The 18,761-nt window shown below is 32.1% G+C and overlaps 1 protein-coding gene across 1 annotated transcript; it reads left to right on the top strand.

Annotated features, from left to right (window-relative positions):
- The first annotated feature begins 6,631 nt into the window (after positions 1–6,631).
- LOC124364856 lies at positions 6,632–18,761 on the top strand. The gene is made up of 3 exons (XM_046820646.1): positions 6,632–6,785; positions 14,036–14,273; positions 18,305–18,761. Exons 2-3 carry the CDS (start codon positions 14,078–14,080, stop codon positions 18,508–18,510), a joined length of 402 nt encoding a protein of 133 aa, XP_046676602.1. The 5' UTR covers positions 6,632–6,785; positions 14,036–14,077; the 3' UTR covers positions 18,511–18,761.

Raw genomic sequence — 18,761 nt, forward strand, 5'->3', positions numbered from 1 at the left:
TAGCATCTGATAACCGAAGGCACAGTTTTGCATACAGCAGTTTCTCAGTCAGTTCTTTGTTTTAGTGGTAGCTGTATTCAAATTGCAATCACATTTTATATTTATAACGCAGAAATTGAAGTAAACAACGAGCAATTGGTTGGTAATAGGAGAGAAAAGGAGTGGTTAATAGGTAGAATAGGTAGAATGACTAAGCTTGTCAAAACTCAGTGAAAAGTTAGAGTCCTTTATCACGAAAACCCTTACTTTGTAGCTTGGACGGCGACAAATATCTTCAACTACTCATTAGATCGATACTTGGTAGATTCCGTAGTGTGCAACGCTCGGCTAGAACTCCATTAACTAAGAGGCAATCCTACAACTACAAGAGACTTCGACCCTTTTGCAGGCTTGACCGGGATTACTACGACCTTCTCCATTGTTGAACAATTTTATTAGTACTTTTATGACTTTGTATTGCCTTAAAATCGTAGAATATCAATTAAAGCGAGACAAGTTATATTAGTCCTAATCTAGAGTGTGCTAGTTCATAGGAGGACGTTAGTTCAGAGATGCTCCCTAATAAAAGTTTTTGCAATAAAATAATTTATACCGCTCAGGATTCGGCTAGAAAAAAGAGTACTCAAACTATACATCAAACTTACCACTTCATGTGGTTACTTTGCATACTTAATGTTCCTGTTTTACGTATTAATAGTTTATCATGGCTTTTTTCTGGTATGACTTTCCACGAAACATTACGGGTTCGATTTTCGGAAAGATTGCATCAATAATTATAGAGTATCATCTAAGTTTTCCTGTTCACTATTCCTTCTTATAATATATCTGTCTCGCTGTGAAACCCATCTTCAATAAAGAGATGTTAATCTGAAACTGCGAATAAAATTATCTGCTTATACTTTTATTCTGGTGTTAAAGGAGGCGGGATTGTTTTGTGATTGGCTCAATCAACCATGACAAAATAGTGACGATACGAGTATGCCACATGCAGCCAACGTTTAAAGAATCCACGTTGATTACTGTTTTGTCTTCTCAGTCGTTGATTTGTTAAACTACGCCGAAACACGTTACAGCTACACTCCCTCAGTATATTTGTATAAGCATACATATTTTATTGGTAGTTGCGGCAGGGACTTTATTGAAATTTGAATATTGTTTCAATGTTGTGAAAATCGGAACACAGACCACATTTATGTTGTTGCGATGTTATCGGCTGCGTAAGTCTAATAATTAAAAATTACAGAGTTATGTTAAGAAATTTGACATCGCACTTACAAGCTTCCTAGGTTAATAGTAAGGAATGACAGAATTCTTAACAATGGTAAATGTCCGAACGAAATCCTATTATCTTCATAAACCACCCTTGGTCAAATACAAACTTTAAGCAAAGGACAAGAATGTCCTGTCTATAATAATATATAACAATAACCATACATTACATTAAATTAATAATATGCATTGTATCGTAATCGTCAACAGATTTCTCAATTAAATTTTATTATTTTCATCGAGACATTCACACACATTCAGACCTACAGTTATACCCAAACACAATTCACACTTTCATATCCACCATTGTTAAATATCCCAGCGGCTCATCAAGAATTCACCAACAGAGCACAACGCATTGGACACCAAAAGGCGTTTGAGACGAATTTTAAATTGATTTTGGTTATCAGAATATTATTATGGTTTCATTGATTTAGTCTGACACCAACTTATTGCTTTAGATGTTTAGCTAATGTTAATTCTGTGTTGACAAGTTCTAAAGTTGTCCTTGCCTTGGGTTTCATATTGATGAATGTCACCGCCACGAAACAAAGCACATCTGCAGTACACCTTAAGAGAGCCAAGGTAAAACCAGCAATCCTAACTCTCTGAAAGCTTCCGTACAAGCTCCCTATAATTCATTTTGAATTATTCTAATAGCCTTTTTGAAGCCTGAAGATTCGTTCTATTTTGTTTCTAGCACAACCTCCCCAAATTCTCCCGCCATACGAAAATTAATGTGAATGGATTTATGACATAATAGGCCATTTTAAAACTCAAGGGAAACAGAACAACGGTAGATTCCGCAGGACACAGATGCCTGAGGTGACTAGCACAACCCAGATCAACATGCTCGCTCCAGGTAAGTCCTCTACCTATGATCATTCCCAGAAATTTTGCGGAATTAGTCTCTTCTAAAGGGACACCATCAATTAACACAGGCGGCCTCATGGAACGATCATGCTGACGAAGCAAAAATTCATGACATTAGACTTTAGTCTGTTCTAACTTAGTTCGATTGCAGTTTGTCAAGTTGTTTTATACCTTATTTCATAGATTTTGTGTTTTTGCGTGCAAATACTTAATATCCTTATTCTTACATATCCGGTTTATGTAATAAACTATACGAAATATAGTGAAATCGATGTATCGTATCGATATATTGTAAAGTATCGAAATATAGTGTAATATAATCGGGGAAATGCTTTCGGGGTAATATTAGTTGAAGCTCGTTGTTTTTTTTATCCCTTTCTTACTCATCAAAGTGCAATAAATCTTTCTCGGTTTTAACCTACTGACTCTTGAACAGTATTACAACAATCGTAGTTCCTTGCAACAGCATTAGTAACATGAACAGTTTCGAGATTTAAAAATTTTACACTGGAGAGTGGATAATATTAAATTAAAAGAATTTTACTTCCGACTCAAAATGTGCATTTAATTTATGATAAATTGTAAATTTGAGGTCTAACGGCTTAAGTATAAAAAATTCGAAAATTCGATATCTTGAAGGAATATTTTTATCAGACTTGTTTTGTTTGTTTTTTTTCCTTTATTACATGAACATGAAGTACAGTAATAGTGTCACACAAAATTCAAAGAGAGTATGTCATTACACAAGTAAAAATTTTGACATATTTTATGTCATTCAATATTAGTGCAGTTCTTTCTCAGCTTGGCGTTGTCAGGAGCTTTTCAAGGGACATGTAATATTGGTTTTAATTCATCTTCAAAACCATTACCTAATTATATTTTTTATCTAAATCATTGTTCATGGTCAACTAACAATGTAACGAACTTAAAATCCCTATTTTTAGAGGGTGGTGTTAATATTTATTAAAAGCAACTTCCTCAGGTTGCGATAAAATAAGAATAATATTATGACAATTATTAGAGTTCTATACATTATAAAACTGTATTCCGTCTAATATACAATCCAGTGTAAGTCATAATTTTATCTTTATTTAATGTACTCCCGTTTTGGATTGAGTAATCAGAAATAGTATTTGTTGCCGTTGTTTTTGTCTCATCTAAATATTGTTTGAATTATCCCCCACTAACATTTTTGGGGGGAATGTGGACAGTCTTAAGCCTAACGTTCTTCAGATTGTAGGAATAATTGTGTTATTACATAATCACAATTTATTGAAATTTTAAATTCCAAACCTTTTCAAAATTAAGGTGGGAAACTTTTGGGAAGCCCGGTTTTGGAAGGGTAAAATTCGGCACATTAAACTATCCTTGTTTTCGTGAAGAACAACCAATGTGTGAGGGCTTTGAAGGGCTGTGTCGAATCTAACATTTTTCAAAACGTGTTTTGGACCTTTTTCAGAATTTTACCTGTTGATAACATTATTAAATTCCTAATAATAATAAATTAGGAACTCACTGTTCGCCTTCCTTACGCCTCCGCGAATAGACAGGTGAGACAGATGAAAGAATGTCCATAAGTCAGAATATAATAAAAAGTCCGGTATGTGATGACCGTAGAATTTCCTGATAAGCCAAACCCATTTCCTGAACATGTACTGTCAAATCTGTGAGCAGAACAAGTCAGAGTCGCCCATATGTTAGCTATCAATAAATTATCTAGTTATAAGAGTATGAAACGTGCGAGATAAAACAGAAATAGCCGCTAATAGAAACCGCGCAAGTCGATTTGTGCCTAGTAATAAAAAAATTGAACTTGTTTCAGATGAGTGTACATTTCTTCAGCAGAGACTGAATGTAGAAGATAAGATAAATACAGGTAGTAAAACTAGAAAATAATGTCAGGGATAAGTACTAATATACCACACGCTTAATAAAGTTGTAAATAAATAAATACATTCATAAAATAACCAACTAAAACTGCCAGGAATTAATTATATATGTAACATTGGTTATGATTTGAAGATTATAATGTTGTTTTTATTCTCTCATGTGCACTAAGTTCTCGGATTTTACGACTTCCAGCACCATGAGAATTATGTTTATAGCTTATTTTGTATGCCAAATTGGGGTAAAATTATACAGCTTCATTATCTTAGATGCCTGCATAACTTTGTTGGCAAAATGCCAACATCAAAGTAGGGTTAATAGAGGAAACTATTTTGCAGGCATGCAATATTTTATTGCAACCTGTATTAAATTGTTAATCTTTTCAACATCATATAATACATTACTGTGTCAATTAATTATTCATGATGAATGAATATAAATTTTAACATGTAATAAAACCAACCAATAAGCAATATCTCTTATTCAACACTGGCTTTATAATTTTTATTTGTCACTGGAAACAATATAGGATGATAATACTGAAAGTAAAAAGACGTAGAATTACCTTAACCAATCTGTCAGTGTAAATTAATTTTACCTTACAGGTTTCACAACCGAACAAATAAAAAAGGCAGTATGGTAATTCATTTCCAAACACATCGTCATATTGTTACATACAGTTATATAATCAGAAAATTTATAAAAGACCAAATCAATGTAAGTCACCTCATGAAATTATTAATTAGTTCAGATTATAAGTCTCTGACTTATTATTTTTCAAAGTTGTGATTATGTGGAAATACATAAAAAACCACCACTTTTTTTTGTTTTTTTTTTTCAACAAAGACCTTTAACTATGGTTCCAATAAATGTATTATTACTGTATATGCTGGCCTAAAATAACCGAATTTTAATGTGACTATAGTCATGGTTTCACTTTTGTTTGGTTTTTAATTACGCTACTCATTATTTTTATTTGGAAGGCACTTTAAGTTTATTCAAGGTATTTAGTATTTTATTGATGTTGCTATTGTCACATTGAAGGAAATCGGGGGGGGGGGGAAGACATATTACATTTTCAACTAAAATCTGATGTCCTGTAATTTTTGTAGAGATAATATTAACACCATTTAGACTGTATTTAGTTTGTCGCTGAGGTTTTTATTTCAATTACAAAATGGGAATTACTAAATAAAAAATGTGAAGTATCATCCATGCTTTCATTTTGGTCAAATGGTCAAAACTAATATTTATAAATAAATGTAACTTACAAACAAAGTAGTCTAACAAAATAAGTCACCTAAAGCTTTTATTATTGACATAGTTACGGCAAAAGAGAGGTACTTGATTTCATACTCTATGCAAATCGTAACAGTTCACATGTTAATTAAATTTATTTTTCAATCTGAGATAGTTAAATAGTTATTAGTTTGCCTGTTATAGTAAACTCAGTAAGTAAAATCTTTGATTATATTAGTTAAACAACATTAGTTTTAAATAAAGATAGAAAGGAATCAAATTAAGCAGGACCAGAAAGAACTACCTTGAATACGGAAAAACTCTAAATATTTTCGAAGATTGCAATTAAATATCCTAAAAGCTCAATATTATTTGTAAAAATGGTTTATTTATACTATTAACTACCTACATTAGGTACTTACTACCCAGCTGAACCAATTAAGTGCATTCCAACCCTGTGTAGCCCAGGACCTATTTGAGCATGCAAGTATGAAAAAATCTGATTACTGATTATCGTTATATGGACCGTAAGGAAGGCAAAATTGCATGTTGTCACTTTCCGTGGGGTTGACAAGAAGGGAGGGAGGGACATGACAGGGGTGACTTATGGGGAAACCATGGTATCTCGATAATGACATTATAGTATTTGTTGAAATGTCATTTTAATTTTTAAAAGTGTGCAAAATAGTAATTACTATTAAGCCTAGGAGTCTATCTTTAACAGTTATTGCTATATATAGAATTAATTTCAAACTGTAAAATGTTACAGTTTTAGGCTGGACAAACATCATCATGGACATATTTTTATATTGAAATAAATAAAATATAAAATTAAACTTTGTTCACCCAGAGGCTTGAATAATCGCAAACTCGGATAATAGGACTTTACATTTATCTCGTTCTCATAATCATCAACTTAATACATATCTTTTAAAAGATAAAATAAACAAATTTATAGTTCGAGACTAACATTACAGGTGTTAAAAGCATACATAATAGCAACAACAGTCATTAAGCAAACAACAAACTTGTTAATTTATTATTAATATTTAGTAGAACAAATAGTTATTTTTATGTTAGAAATATAATTTATATTTGTAATCAAATTTTTGAACTCTAAAATTATACAGATAAAAGGTATTATTAATGGTTAAATATTGATTAATTAAACAACAAAATTTATTCATTTTCGTTTAAAATATTTTATGTCTATTTGAAATGAGTTTTCACATGCTTTTATAACATTAAAATAGTAAAATTATGTCACTGTCTGAAATAATAGGGTAACTCTTCACAACACTACCAGTATGCTACAAAGGTCAGTCATGGTACATCATGCAACTAGAAAAACGTCATATTTTCCTGTGTGGGCCTGAATTAACTCTGCCTGTGAAGGGACAAAGGATCACTTGAGTTCTGGCGGAGGCCTTATGACAAACACAACTGACTACCACATGACGGCATCTTGAGATTTTTTATGATTTTTTTGTGGCCAAATTCTTCTACAGGACTCATCTGTAAGTACGATATTTTTATAACTCAATAGTATTTTAAATAGTAAATTGCTTATTTTTCATATATTTAATGACTTTTGATAACAATCTTGTTGCTGCATGAAATTGTTCAATATTGAACTCTTTTACTTTTACTTCTCTCTCTTGCGTAGTATAAAATTTTAGTGATTGTCCAAAAATTTCAATTTGGATTTTCAGTAGAAACAGCTGTTTTGAAACACCAGACTAAAAAAGTGTTTCAGTAAAAATATACGTTTGAATGTATGTGTACATCAAACCACTGGCAGTAATCAAACAAACAAACTAATTTTGACCAAATTTGACTTCTATGTGAATATCTTTGAATATCCAAGTTTTTATGTATTAAAAAAAAAAACACGGTTTAGAACAGAAATATAAAAATTTCATTAACTAATTAGAGTTAAATTTTTAACCATCAAATACTTAATGAAATATACAATCTGTATCGGTTTAAAGATCCTCATTCAATAGTAAAATTTGAATTTAAATTTTAAGTCATATACAATGTAAACCTTGTATTATAGAGATGGTCTGATTATTATTACATAGAGAATTTAATTATAATAATGTAAGGAGATCACCAGGGAATCTTTTCATATATTTACATTTCGTTAATCAAAAAGGTTAATGATTTTTTTATTGCTATAAATTGTTTCCTTCATCATTTTCAATAATAAGACAAATACAGTTTGAATATTTATTTGATAAAATACAATAAATATTGTTAGAAAACATGTAGAAATGCAAAAAAGAGAATTGTTGAAGAATTCAGTAGCTTAAATAATTAATTAAAGTAATTTACTTAATCATTATTAATGATTTTAATGTTAAATAAATTTCCTCAACTTAGTTCAAGGTCAAGCACAACCTGTACAAAAAGTAGCATATACAACTGAATAGTTAAGTTGGTTGGATTAAGTCTAGATATCGAATATCGAAGATTTGACACAGTCAAATACCCTAACAAATTGGTTGTTCTTCACAAAAATAAGGATAGTATAGTGAGCCAAATTGTATCCTTGTATATTCCAGACTTTCCAAAAGTCTCCCACCTTAATTTTGAAAAAGTTTAAAAATTTGAAATCTTAAAAATTGTGATTGTATAATAACACAATTATTCCTATAATCTTTAGAAGGTTTAGGCGTTTTATTTTAAAACTGTCTACAAAATGTTAGTGCGAAATAATGTTAAAAATATTTGGAATAAGGCAACACTAACGGCAACAAATAATATTTCTGATTATTCAATCCAAAACGGGTATACTTTGAATAAAGATACAATTATTACTTACATTTGATTCTATATTAGACAGAATTGATTTTATATTGTAAAGAACTCTAATTGTCATAATTATTCTTATTTCATCAGGACCTGATGGAGTTGCTTTAAAAAAATATTAACACCACCCTCCAAAAAATGGGAATTTTAGTTCTTTACGTTATTAGTGTTATCAATCCTTCCTTAGAGTCCCTATCAATCCATTGTTGAAATCCACCAAGTATGTCTTTTGTTCATGTTATAAAAATCCACAAATTTTGTTTCCTAATTATATCCATTGCAATGTTAAAGTTAGAAGTAATGGATATAAGTAACAATAAAGGCTAATGATTATTTACCATTCAAGCAACTATGTATAAGGCAATGATTGCTGTAACCTTAATTCAAGTTTTAAATGCTCAGTAAATCAAGCTCTGTATTAATTTTTTCTAAAATTATTGTATTTGAGGAAATTTTATACATTTCAAAAATTAAAATTAAAACTAACCTATGATTAAAAAAATGTATAATACTATAATTTCTGTAATAAAATTAATTTTGAGAGGAAATCTTTAATTTGTTAGTAAGAAAACAACAAACTCTCCACTTTTAACGGTATTAATCGTGTTATATCCAAATTAAATTTAAGTAATTATCTTTTATGAAAGAATTTATTTATATATTGTGTTACTGTAGAATAAATATTTTGTTTTGTGAAGCTTCATTTCAATTCAGGCAACACTGAATTCTAAAATGGTGTATGTCACTCCATAGACTTTTCAAGAGCATTAGCGAAGATTTTTACAAATATCTTATGAGTAAACCATTATAGCAACGAGAAAATAGCAGAATAAATAAATTTTTCAAAAAACTGAATACAATCATATGAAATTTTTAACATAAAAATATTAACATGTGTTGCCTAACTACAATATATAATTTTTGGTGACTTTGTGTGTAGACTTTTATTATTTAAACACTGCTATGAAACCATCTTAATGAACAAAAATGTGAATGTATCATGTGGCAAGATATTTTTAAAAATATATCATTTGTAGTCTTTGCAATTTTGCATGAAACTATAATGACAAAGCTACAATATTAATCACATTAAAGGTTGAATAACTTTTATTTCAATTGTTTTATAAACTGAATCCGCAGGTTGCAGTGATGTAACCAACTGTCGAAGGACATAGTGTGACCTGCTCCATTTGATTAGGGAGTCATGGAAGATTACCTGCTTTGTATCAAATCATGAATCATATTCTCCAGTAAAACCTTCCCTTGGATCTGTCAAAGCTATAATATTAATCACACAAAAAGTGGAATAATAACCTTGAAAGTCACTGTTTTTATAGATGGAGTCTGTAGGCAGCAGCTAAGTGATCATGGCATGGTGTGTGACAAAGGATCTTGTGAGAATTACACTATTTGATTAGGGAGTCATAGTAGATTACGGTACCTGCTTTGTGTCAAATCATGAATCATATTCTCCACCATTACCTTGCCTTGGATCTGTCAAAGCTATAATATTAATCACACAAAAGGTGGAATAATAACCTTGAAAGTCACTGATTTTATAGATGGAGTCTGCAGGCAGCAGCTAAGTGATCATGGCATGGTGTGTGACAAAGGATCTTGTGAGAACTGCACCACCTGATTAGGGAGTCATAGTAGATTACGGTAGGTACCTGATTTGTTTCAAATCATTAATCACATTCTCCAGCATCACCTTGCCTTGGATCTTTCATTGCTATAATATTAATCACACAAAAGGTGGAATAATAACCTTCCAGGTCAATGTTTTTATAGATGGAGTCAGTAGAAATCAGCTATGTGATCATGGCATGGTGTGTTACAAAGGATCTTATAAGAACTGCTCCTTTTGATTAGGGAGTCATGGAAGATCACCTGCTTTGTATCTAATCCTGAATCATATTTTCCAGTAAGACCTTCCCTTGGATCTGTCAAAGCCAAGGGCGGATCCAGAGGGGGGGCGCGAGGGGCGCGCGCGCCCCCCCCTCGGTAGTCACAAATTCAAATTTTTGTTTGTTTATAAAAAGATTAAGCTTAAAGTAATACTATATTGTTCGTTAGTAAAGGGTGCTTTCATCGGCCACACTATTCGTAATTGGTACTGTCGGTGTTTCAAACATACATTTTGTACTTAAGATTGGTAGATTTAATTCGTGTATGAGTAGAGGGGAGGTGGTAACAGTGCGGTATGATCACCGGAAGGGTGGGGGAGCGGTGCGTGCGCATGAGTCGTCCTAGTCCGCCCGCCCCAACGATAGGCCTACACCACACCGCCTACTACGGCCACTCAGTTGATTCAGTGCGTACGTTCGTGAATATCGTGAAGTACCGTTCGCTTGTGTTTAATAGCTTTTTGAGTGTTAACAGATTTTTGTGCAATATGGATCGTTATCTTGTTAAAAGACCAAAGTTAGACAGTGAAGTTCCTTCTTCAAATGTTGAGGTTTCCACCCAGCATGAGGTTACAGACGTGCCGCTGCCACCACAATCGGCGCCATCATCCTCCAATTCACAAGTTAGTATCTCCGAAAACATGTGCTCTTTCGACATCGGGTCTCACATTAACAACATCTCTAAGATGAGTGGACCATACTAAGTATAGTATTTTTACTAATCATTGGAAGCCTAAAAGGACTTTAAGTTTCCTACATCCTCTCATGTAAAACGAGGACGGGAAGAACAAAGAAAAGCTAATATTGGCCATTTTGAAAAAGTATCCATGGTTAGTTTTTTCAGAAGCTAAGCAAGGGCTATTTTGTAAATTTTGTGCAGTACTATGCCATCAAAAGTTAGTTGGAGGACAGCATACAGTTTCTTTAAAGAAATTAGTTACTGAACCTCTACAGAAATATGCTAAACTCTCAGGCAAGGACGGAGATTTAGAAAGTCACGCAGCGACACAATATCACAAAGATGCTGAAATTGACGCCAAAACATTTTATATCTGTTTTTGAAAACCCTGAGGGAGAAATTCTTAATTTGTTAAACGAAAATAGGAAGGCCCAAACCATGCAGAATCGTGCAAGGCTTGTGCCAATAATTAAAACTATTTTGTTGCATGGTAGGCAGAACATTACCCCTTAGAGGTCATAGGGATGATGGCAGTTTGATTGAAGTTGGAGATGATCCAGTACAAAATGACGGCAATTTCAGGGCACTTTTGCGATTTAGAATAGATAGCGGGATGTTCAGCTTGAAGATCATTTGAAGTCTGCAGGAGCAAACGCCACTTACATCAGCAAGACAACAGCTAACTGCCTTATAAAAAATGTTGTTCTGATGAAATTTTGGAAGTGATAACTCAACGAGTATCAGAAGCTAAATATTATAGCATAAATATTTGACGAATCAACAGATGCGTCTCATACTTCTCAGCTAAGCCTTAGTTTACGTTACCTGTATAACAATGCTATAAGAGAAGACTTTGTAGGTTTTTGTTGATCTCCACGGTACGGGTACGAACTATTCTGATCAAGAAGTTGAACCTGTTATCACGGGGGAGGTTTTTAGGACAGTCTGTGGCTGAAATTCATGCAACAGCTTGGTTTGAACATGAATAACTGTGTAGGGATCGGTTGTGATGGATGCTCTGTCAATATGTCTGACATGCGAGGAGCAGTGACAGAAATTAAAAAAATTGCCATAAACAGCACCTTATGTGGCTGGCAGTAATCATGCATTGAATTTGGCTATTTTCAAAGTGCAATAAAGTCCAAAGCGTGAGAAATGCAGTAGGCACTGTAAAAGAGATTTCTAGATTTTTCACCTCCTCGGCCAAACGGAACTCTATTTTGAAAAAAGTACTGGGACATCAAATGAGAGGATATTGTGAGACCCGTTGGGTAGAACGGCATGAATCAATTTTTGAGTTTACAGAAGACCTAACAAAAATAGCCGAGGGCACTTAAAAATTGTCTCAAAGTGGAATGATAGCTCAACAGCAAGCAAAGCAAAATTGCTTATTGTGCTCTATCTCCACTTGCGAGTTTATAATAACTATGCATTGTCTTAGTGATATAACGGATTGCAACCTGTGTTCTTAGTAAATATCTTCAGTCAGAAACCATAGACTTGTGTTCAGCAAGAGACAAAGTAATGCACACAATAAAAGTACTTCAGAATAAAAGGCAAAATCCTGATCAATTCTTTTCTCTGATTTTCAATACTGCTGAAAAGACTATGGAGTCTATGGGATAGAAGTTCGTATTCCAAGAATTGTGGGACAGCAAGTTAAATAGACCAAACTACCCCTCAACGTCCAGTGACAGTTGGGCATGTACAATACAACATTGGAAAAGATCCGCATACATAACAATCCTGGATAAACATTATTGCAGATATGACAGATAGATTTTCAAGCGATTCACTGGAGTGTTATATGCTGAACCTAACCGTTCCGACAAACTTGGACAAAAAATAGTGGATATGAAATCTAGTTTTGAGCCCATATGTATGAAGTATTGCAGTTTAGTGTCATTGAACAAAAACACGATGCTACTGAAACTTATGAACGAAGTATGCTCCCTCAAGAACATTCCTAATTATAATGAATTTAAGACTATAACTAAAGCAATGAAATGTTTTGAAGCATTAAATGAAAACAGCTACCCTCTTCTAAGGGCTTTGGTACAAATTCTGCTTACTCTTCCAATTTCAATAGGTAAGTTAATTTTTGTTTATACTATTTTTTCAAAATTATTTATTAGCAGATAATTTCTAAAACCAGTAAAACTAATAGTATTTTCTTAAATCGTGTGGTTGTTAGTAAAAAGTATTTTTTTCATTGGTATGAAACATTTGACCTTTTTTGCCAATCTGTTAGAACTTATTGTTTTTTTCCAACACAGCAACGGCAGAACGATCTTTTTCAACTCTGAGAAAATTGAAGTCATGGATCAGATACAAGGATGGCAGAGGATAGGTTGACTGGACTCGCTCTGCTAAACGTGCACAGGGACATCGAAGTATGCCCCGAAAAAGTCATTAACAGATTTGCAAGCCAAAAAACAGAAGACTCGATTTTGTACTTTAAAGATAAAATTTTTGTATTTTTACAAACTTTTGTCAGATTATATACAGTTTATTGGAAATATTACATTGTTTTCATTTATCACTTTAGCCCTTTTTTTCATTAGTATACAATAATAACATTATATGTCAAATTACAAGAGCTTTGACTACCAACATGAATCATATGTGTAAAAAAATCTCCCAAAATCTCAGACCGCCCCCCTCACAAAAATCCTGGATCCGCCCTTGGTCAAAGCTATAATATTAATCACACAAAAAGTGGAATAATAACCTTGAAAGTCACTGTTTTTATAGATGGAGTCTGTAGGCAGCAGCTAAGTGATCATGGCATGGTGTGTGACAAAGGATCTTGTGAGAATTACACTATTTGATTAGGGAGTCATAGTAGATTACGGTACCTGCTTTGTGTCAAATCATGAATCATATTCTCCACCATTACCTTGCCTTGGATCTGTCAAAGCTATAATATTAATCACACAAAAGGTGGAATAATAACCTTCCAGGTCAATGTTTTTATAGATGGAGTCCGCAGGCAGCAGCTAAGTGATCATGGCATGGTGTGTTACAAAGGATCTTATAAGAACTGCTCCTTTTGATTAGGGAGTCATGGAAGATTACCTGCCTTGTATCAAATCAAGAATCATATTCTCCAGTAAGACCTTCCCTTGGATCTGTATAAGCTATAATATTAATCACACAAATGGTTGAATAATAAAACTTCCAGGTCCAATTTTCATAGATTGAGTCTGCAGGTAGCAGCTTTGCTATCAACAAGGATATCGTGTGACTTGCTCCATCTGATTTTTACATCAGACTAGAAATTCGTGAAAGATTAACCTGATCTGCCTGTGCTATAATATTAATGGACAAATTGGTGGAGTACTAACTTTTATTTCAACTGTTTTAGAGACAGACTGCAACTGACAACCAAGTGACCAACTGACTAAGCATGGTGTTAAACCTGATCCGTTTCATTAGAGAGTGGTGGAGGTATATCCTACTTTACTTCTTCATGATGTTCCTCTACTTCGGCATGGTCATTGGTTGTTTTTGCTCTTATGTACTAACCTGCAAGTGTTGTCGTCGTCGTCGCAGGAGATGCCCTATTCATTCCGGTCCTATGACTTCCGGTACTGCGACTTCCGGTACGTTTTAAATTAACCATCTTGTAAAGTACATTTTTCTGTATATAAACCTATTATTTCTGTGGAAATCAACTGTTTAATTATAGAAAAATATAAATTCCTTTTTATAGGATCCCTTTTACAATACTATGATATCAACTCTTTGATCACAATTATGAAGATAATTTATATATGCTACAAATATTCACAGTGGAAAATAGTTGCCTTAATTCGGCTAACAAACATGTCACTCTATAAAAGTAAACACTATGCAATTTAAATGTTTATGCGAGTAATTTTATTATGTAGTGTTTGTAAAGTTATTGAATAATTTGTTTTATAGAGAGGCCAGTAAGTTATTTTTCTATTTTATGCATTACATATTACATGTATGATATTTATAACTTTATAAAGAATTTCAGTATTACAGTACTGCTATACTAAAACAAATCAAAGACCATAAGGATTAAATTATTTCCAGTTTCCACACAATACTTAAATAAAAAATTTGTAAATTAAAAATTAGAAATAAAAGTGAAGTGCATTAGGTATGTCACAAAACACTGTCAACTTAAAGTAAAATTATTCAAAGATTTTTTAAATTATAAATTTAATTTGAAGTTTTATTGTGCTGTATTCAATACGAAATATTTTATTACGTGTTTTAAGTATAAACAATATGGTGTGTAAATATGTTGTCTGTTTCAAAGGAAATATAAATTTCTACAGTGCTCGAATATTAAAACGTTTTCTAAAGAAATGCGAAAATAATATAAAAATTAAATAAAAATTGAAAACTTTTTGGTAAGGAATATTTCTTAGACTATTCAACATTTTATTAAGTACAGCTTTACAGTTCATCATGTTTTCCAAAGTAGGATCCAAGTATATTGTGATCCTCCAAATGAAAATAGCTTTTTCTGAAAAAGAAGGTGCCCTTTTAAACCTATTCTGCCAATTCTCAAACCCCAATCACCTGTGTAAGGATCTTATCAATCAGAATAAAGGGAAGAGTTCTACAGTACAAGGTTGATGGTACTGATAAAAAGTGCTGTGGTTACAGTCAGGATTTTAACCTGCTCTATCTCTAACCCAGGTCCAAAGTTTGATGACAGTTGGGCTATAAAATCTCAATGAAATAAAGCTACAGAGTGGCTATATGCCCGGTCACCGGTCTTGGTTTCAGAGAACGGGAACGACTATGAACGTCACAGACTGTGACGTTAAAGGTTTTGAAGTAGCTATAGCACTGTGCATTGTTATTAATGGCGGGTTGTAGAAAGTTTAGTTGTTCTTTTGACCAGTTGAAAACTTTTTATCAATAATAAAGAAAATACCGACCATATTCAATTAAGAATAAGTGATTCGAGAACAATTACGTGCGCTCGTAAAACGTGGTATTATAAGATTTATTAAATGAACAATTAAAATATTATGAAATTACGTACAGATGTATCAAAATATACTCAATATTGTGCACCAAACTTCACAGTTGTGATTAGACTCCATAAGTGTGAATACAAACAAAAATTAGATTACAAGTACGTATAAAATTTTAAATCTTTAGAAATATACAGTGATCTTTATCTTTTGATCATAAAGTGCACAGTATTCATCCGTGTAAAAACATTATCATGCAAACTTTATAACTAACTATTTAATTTGGATGTTTACAAAGAGCTATTTGTCACATTTTAGTAACAGCATTATACCGCATTGGTAACTTACGTCCAATCCCTCTTATAACTCTATTAATTGAATTACTTATTTTTACTAATTTTTTTAAAGTTAATAAATATTGTAAGTTCTCAGTTAATTAATTCTATTTTAATAATTTTCTTATAATGCATTCTACGGCTTTATTTTAGTTTGCGTCTCCTAATTATAATTAATAATTCAAAGTTTCATATTTAGAGTCAATTTTAGGAATTTTCATGATCAATTTTTGTTAAATAAGAATTTTGAGCTTGCGGAAACATCAGTCCCCGAGATTTATTGTACAGTAATGGGAAAGCGTAAGGGATTGTGGTAATTAAAAGAACTGTCTGTATCATCCACGTTAAATGTATTAGATCTACGACAGTTGTGCTGGGTGTGAGATGCCATCAGTTGTTTCGTTGAGATGTCGTATACAACTCTTATAACTTTCTCTAGGCTGTTTATTGCTTTAACGCAATTTTCCGTTTTTGGCCAGTCACATCTTAAACGAAAATATTCAGGCTTCTTTTTATGGTAAGTTAACAGCTCAAAATTCTTTCGTGTAAAATGCCAACTTTTCTAGATGATCCTATCTGTTATCGTAATGACACATCCCTGTGTTTTATAACAATGAATGAGAATTATACATTGATGTATAACATTTCAAGTTCCAGTTTCAGTGTTACTTTACATCTGTCTGACTCATCCAGACGTTTGTATAACTGACAGTATTTTGCCGAATAAAACAATAGAAAAGTTAGGTAGTGATGTAGACTGTATGCTATATACTTTAAACTGTACCAAGATCCCTTCTATAAGAACTTAAAGTCCGATAGTACATAAGTGATTAATAATAAACTATTTTTTAATCGGTAAATGGAAGAATTAATTTTCAAATATCTCAAGATGAGAGACTAATTTCCCTCTTACCCACTTACATACAATATACAATGAAATCATAACCATTTGAGTGTTATTAGTAAATAAAACAAATTAATGTTCCAGTTATTTTATGCTATTAAATTACATACATATTTAATACGACAAATATTATTTATAATTAATTATGATTTCTCTTAATGACTATTAATTGAAACATTCCAGAAAAACTGTGAGAAACAAAACTATATCTTAATAAACTACGAAGTGTAGATTCTGGTACATGGTTAATTTTTAGTTGTATATTTTTATTCTTTTTAATTTATTTAAGCGTACACTTTTATTACATTAACGTTCAATACATTAGCAATGTATAATATGCAATTAATAAAATAGTATACAAATTGTGTTTTTTTTATATTTCTAAGGCACTGGTGTAAAGGTGACAGTTTATGGCTGCCCTTTCATTACGTCACGGTTGACGTCACCACTCATCGCCCGTCTGTCTAATCTACAGACGGTAGCGGCCATATAGCCACAGCGTAAAAGCTAATATTGTATTTTGGTTTTAAAAAATAAAAAGCACCATTTAGAAAGGGAAAGTTATTAACACTTTTACTCATTCTATGGTGATTATGTGCAGAAATATTTAGTTCAATTTATACATAAGTATAGTTTGAGAGAGGTATGCATATTATTTTTATAAATTTTATAAAAAATTTCAATTTTTAAACAACTATTATGTCCTACAGGATTAAAGTAACAATTTTTGTATTATTTCATTGTTATTGTTTTTGTTTTCACAACTCTTTAAGAATAATAAATAATAGTTTTATACATATGTCAATATTTCAAACGAAATTATAACTTTAATTGAAATAAGGAAACCTTTAATCATAAAATTAATTTTCTTTGTTTCATTAGTAGCATCATTATAAATTTCTCAAAGAAATCCTGCTGGATCAATGATTTCCAATATGACCCCTTTGATGTTGTATTTGATTTAAATGATATCTTGTTGAATATCTATCGGGCTGAGGTTTATAGCTTTTTACTCTACTGTTTCATTATTTTACCAAAACCCCAATCATCATTTGTTATCGGATGTTCGATTCACTTAGGGTGCATTTTTAAGGAAGTCCCATCAGTGCACAGTAGGAAAAATTGCTATATTTTTCCAATTAAATTAAGAGCCTAAAGTAAAAAACTGAGGCTCATCTTAGAGGAAAATAAGAATTGAAATTAAAACACAATTTCCAATAGTCTTAATTAATATTGATAATGTCTGACACAACATAATGTCTAATGGGGACTATTTTGAAGGTGACAAAATTAATGTAGACAAATATATAAATATTTTTTCAAATTCCTGTCACTTTTTGAACATGCATCGTTCAGTATTATTGTGGATATTACTAAAACTACAGTATGAATTTGAATATTTTACAATATTCCAGTTTATTTACTTCTTTCAGGTACATTCCACTATGACACGTCTATGACAGGGGTGGCAGAGAGGCTCAGGAGAAGTCCTCACAACTACACGAAAATCACCTACCACTCGGTAGATCCATCAATGAAACGAGTAAAGCGTGTTCTGTACCCAGTAAATAATCCTAATAGCCCAGAAAGAGCCGAAGTTGATCTTTTTCATCCAGATTATTTTAGAGGTCATGATTAGTTACTTCTTGTTTCTTCTATATATACTTTTAACTCTACAATTTTAGCCTATATATATATTGTTTTGTGTGTTTGAAAATGTATAACCCAACCTATTCTATTTAGCTGATTTACGTGTGTCAATTACAAGACTTATTGTGTTCAAAGCGTAATAAGTTGCACTAAGTTACCAAATATTTACAAAATATATTAAAACCATTACTATTTTAAACTAACTCAGAGTGTGGAATAAAAAAATGAGTTCACTATTAA

This window comes from Homalodisca vitripennis, chromosome 6 (assembly GCF_021130785.1).
Source record: "Homalodisca vitripennis isolate AUS2020 chromosome 6, UT_GWSS_2.1, whole genome shotgun sequence".
Lineage (NCBI taxonomy): Eukaryota > Metazoa > Arthropoda > Insecta > Hemiptera > Cicadellidae > Homalodisca > Homalodisca vitripennis.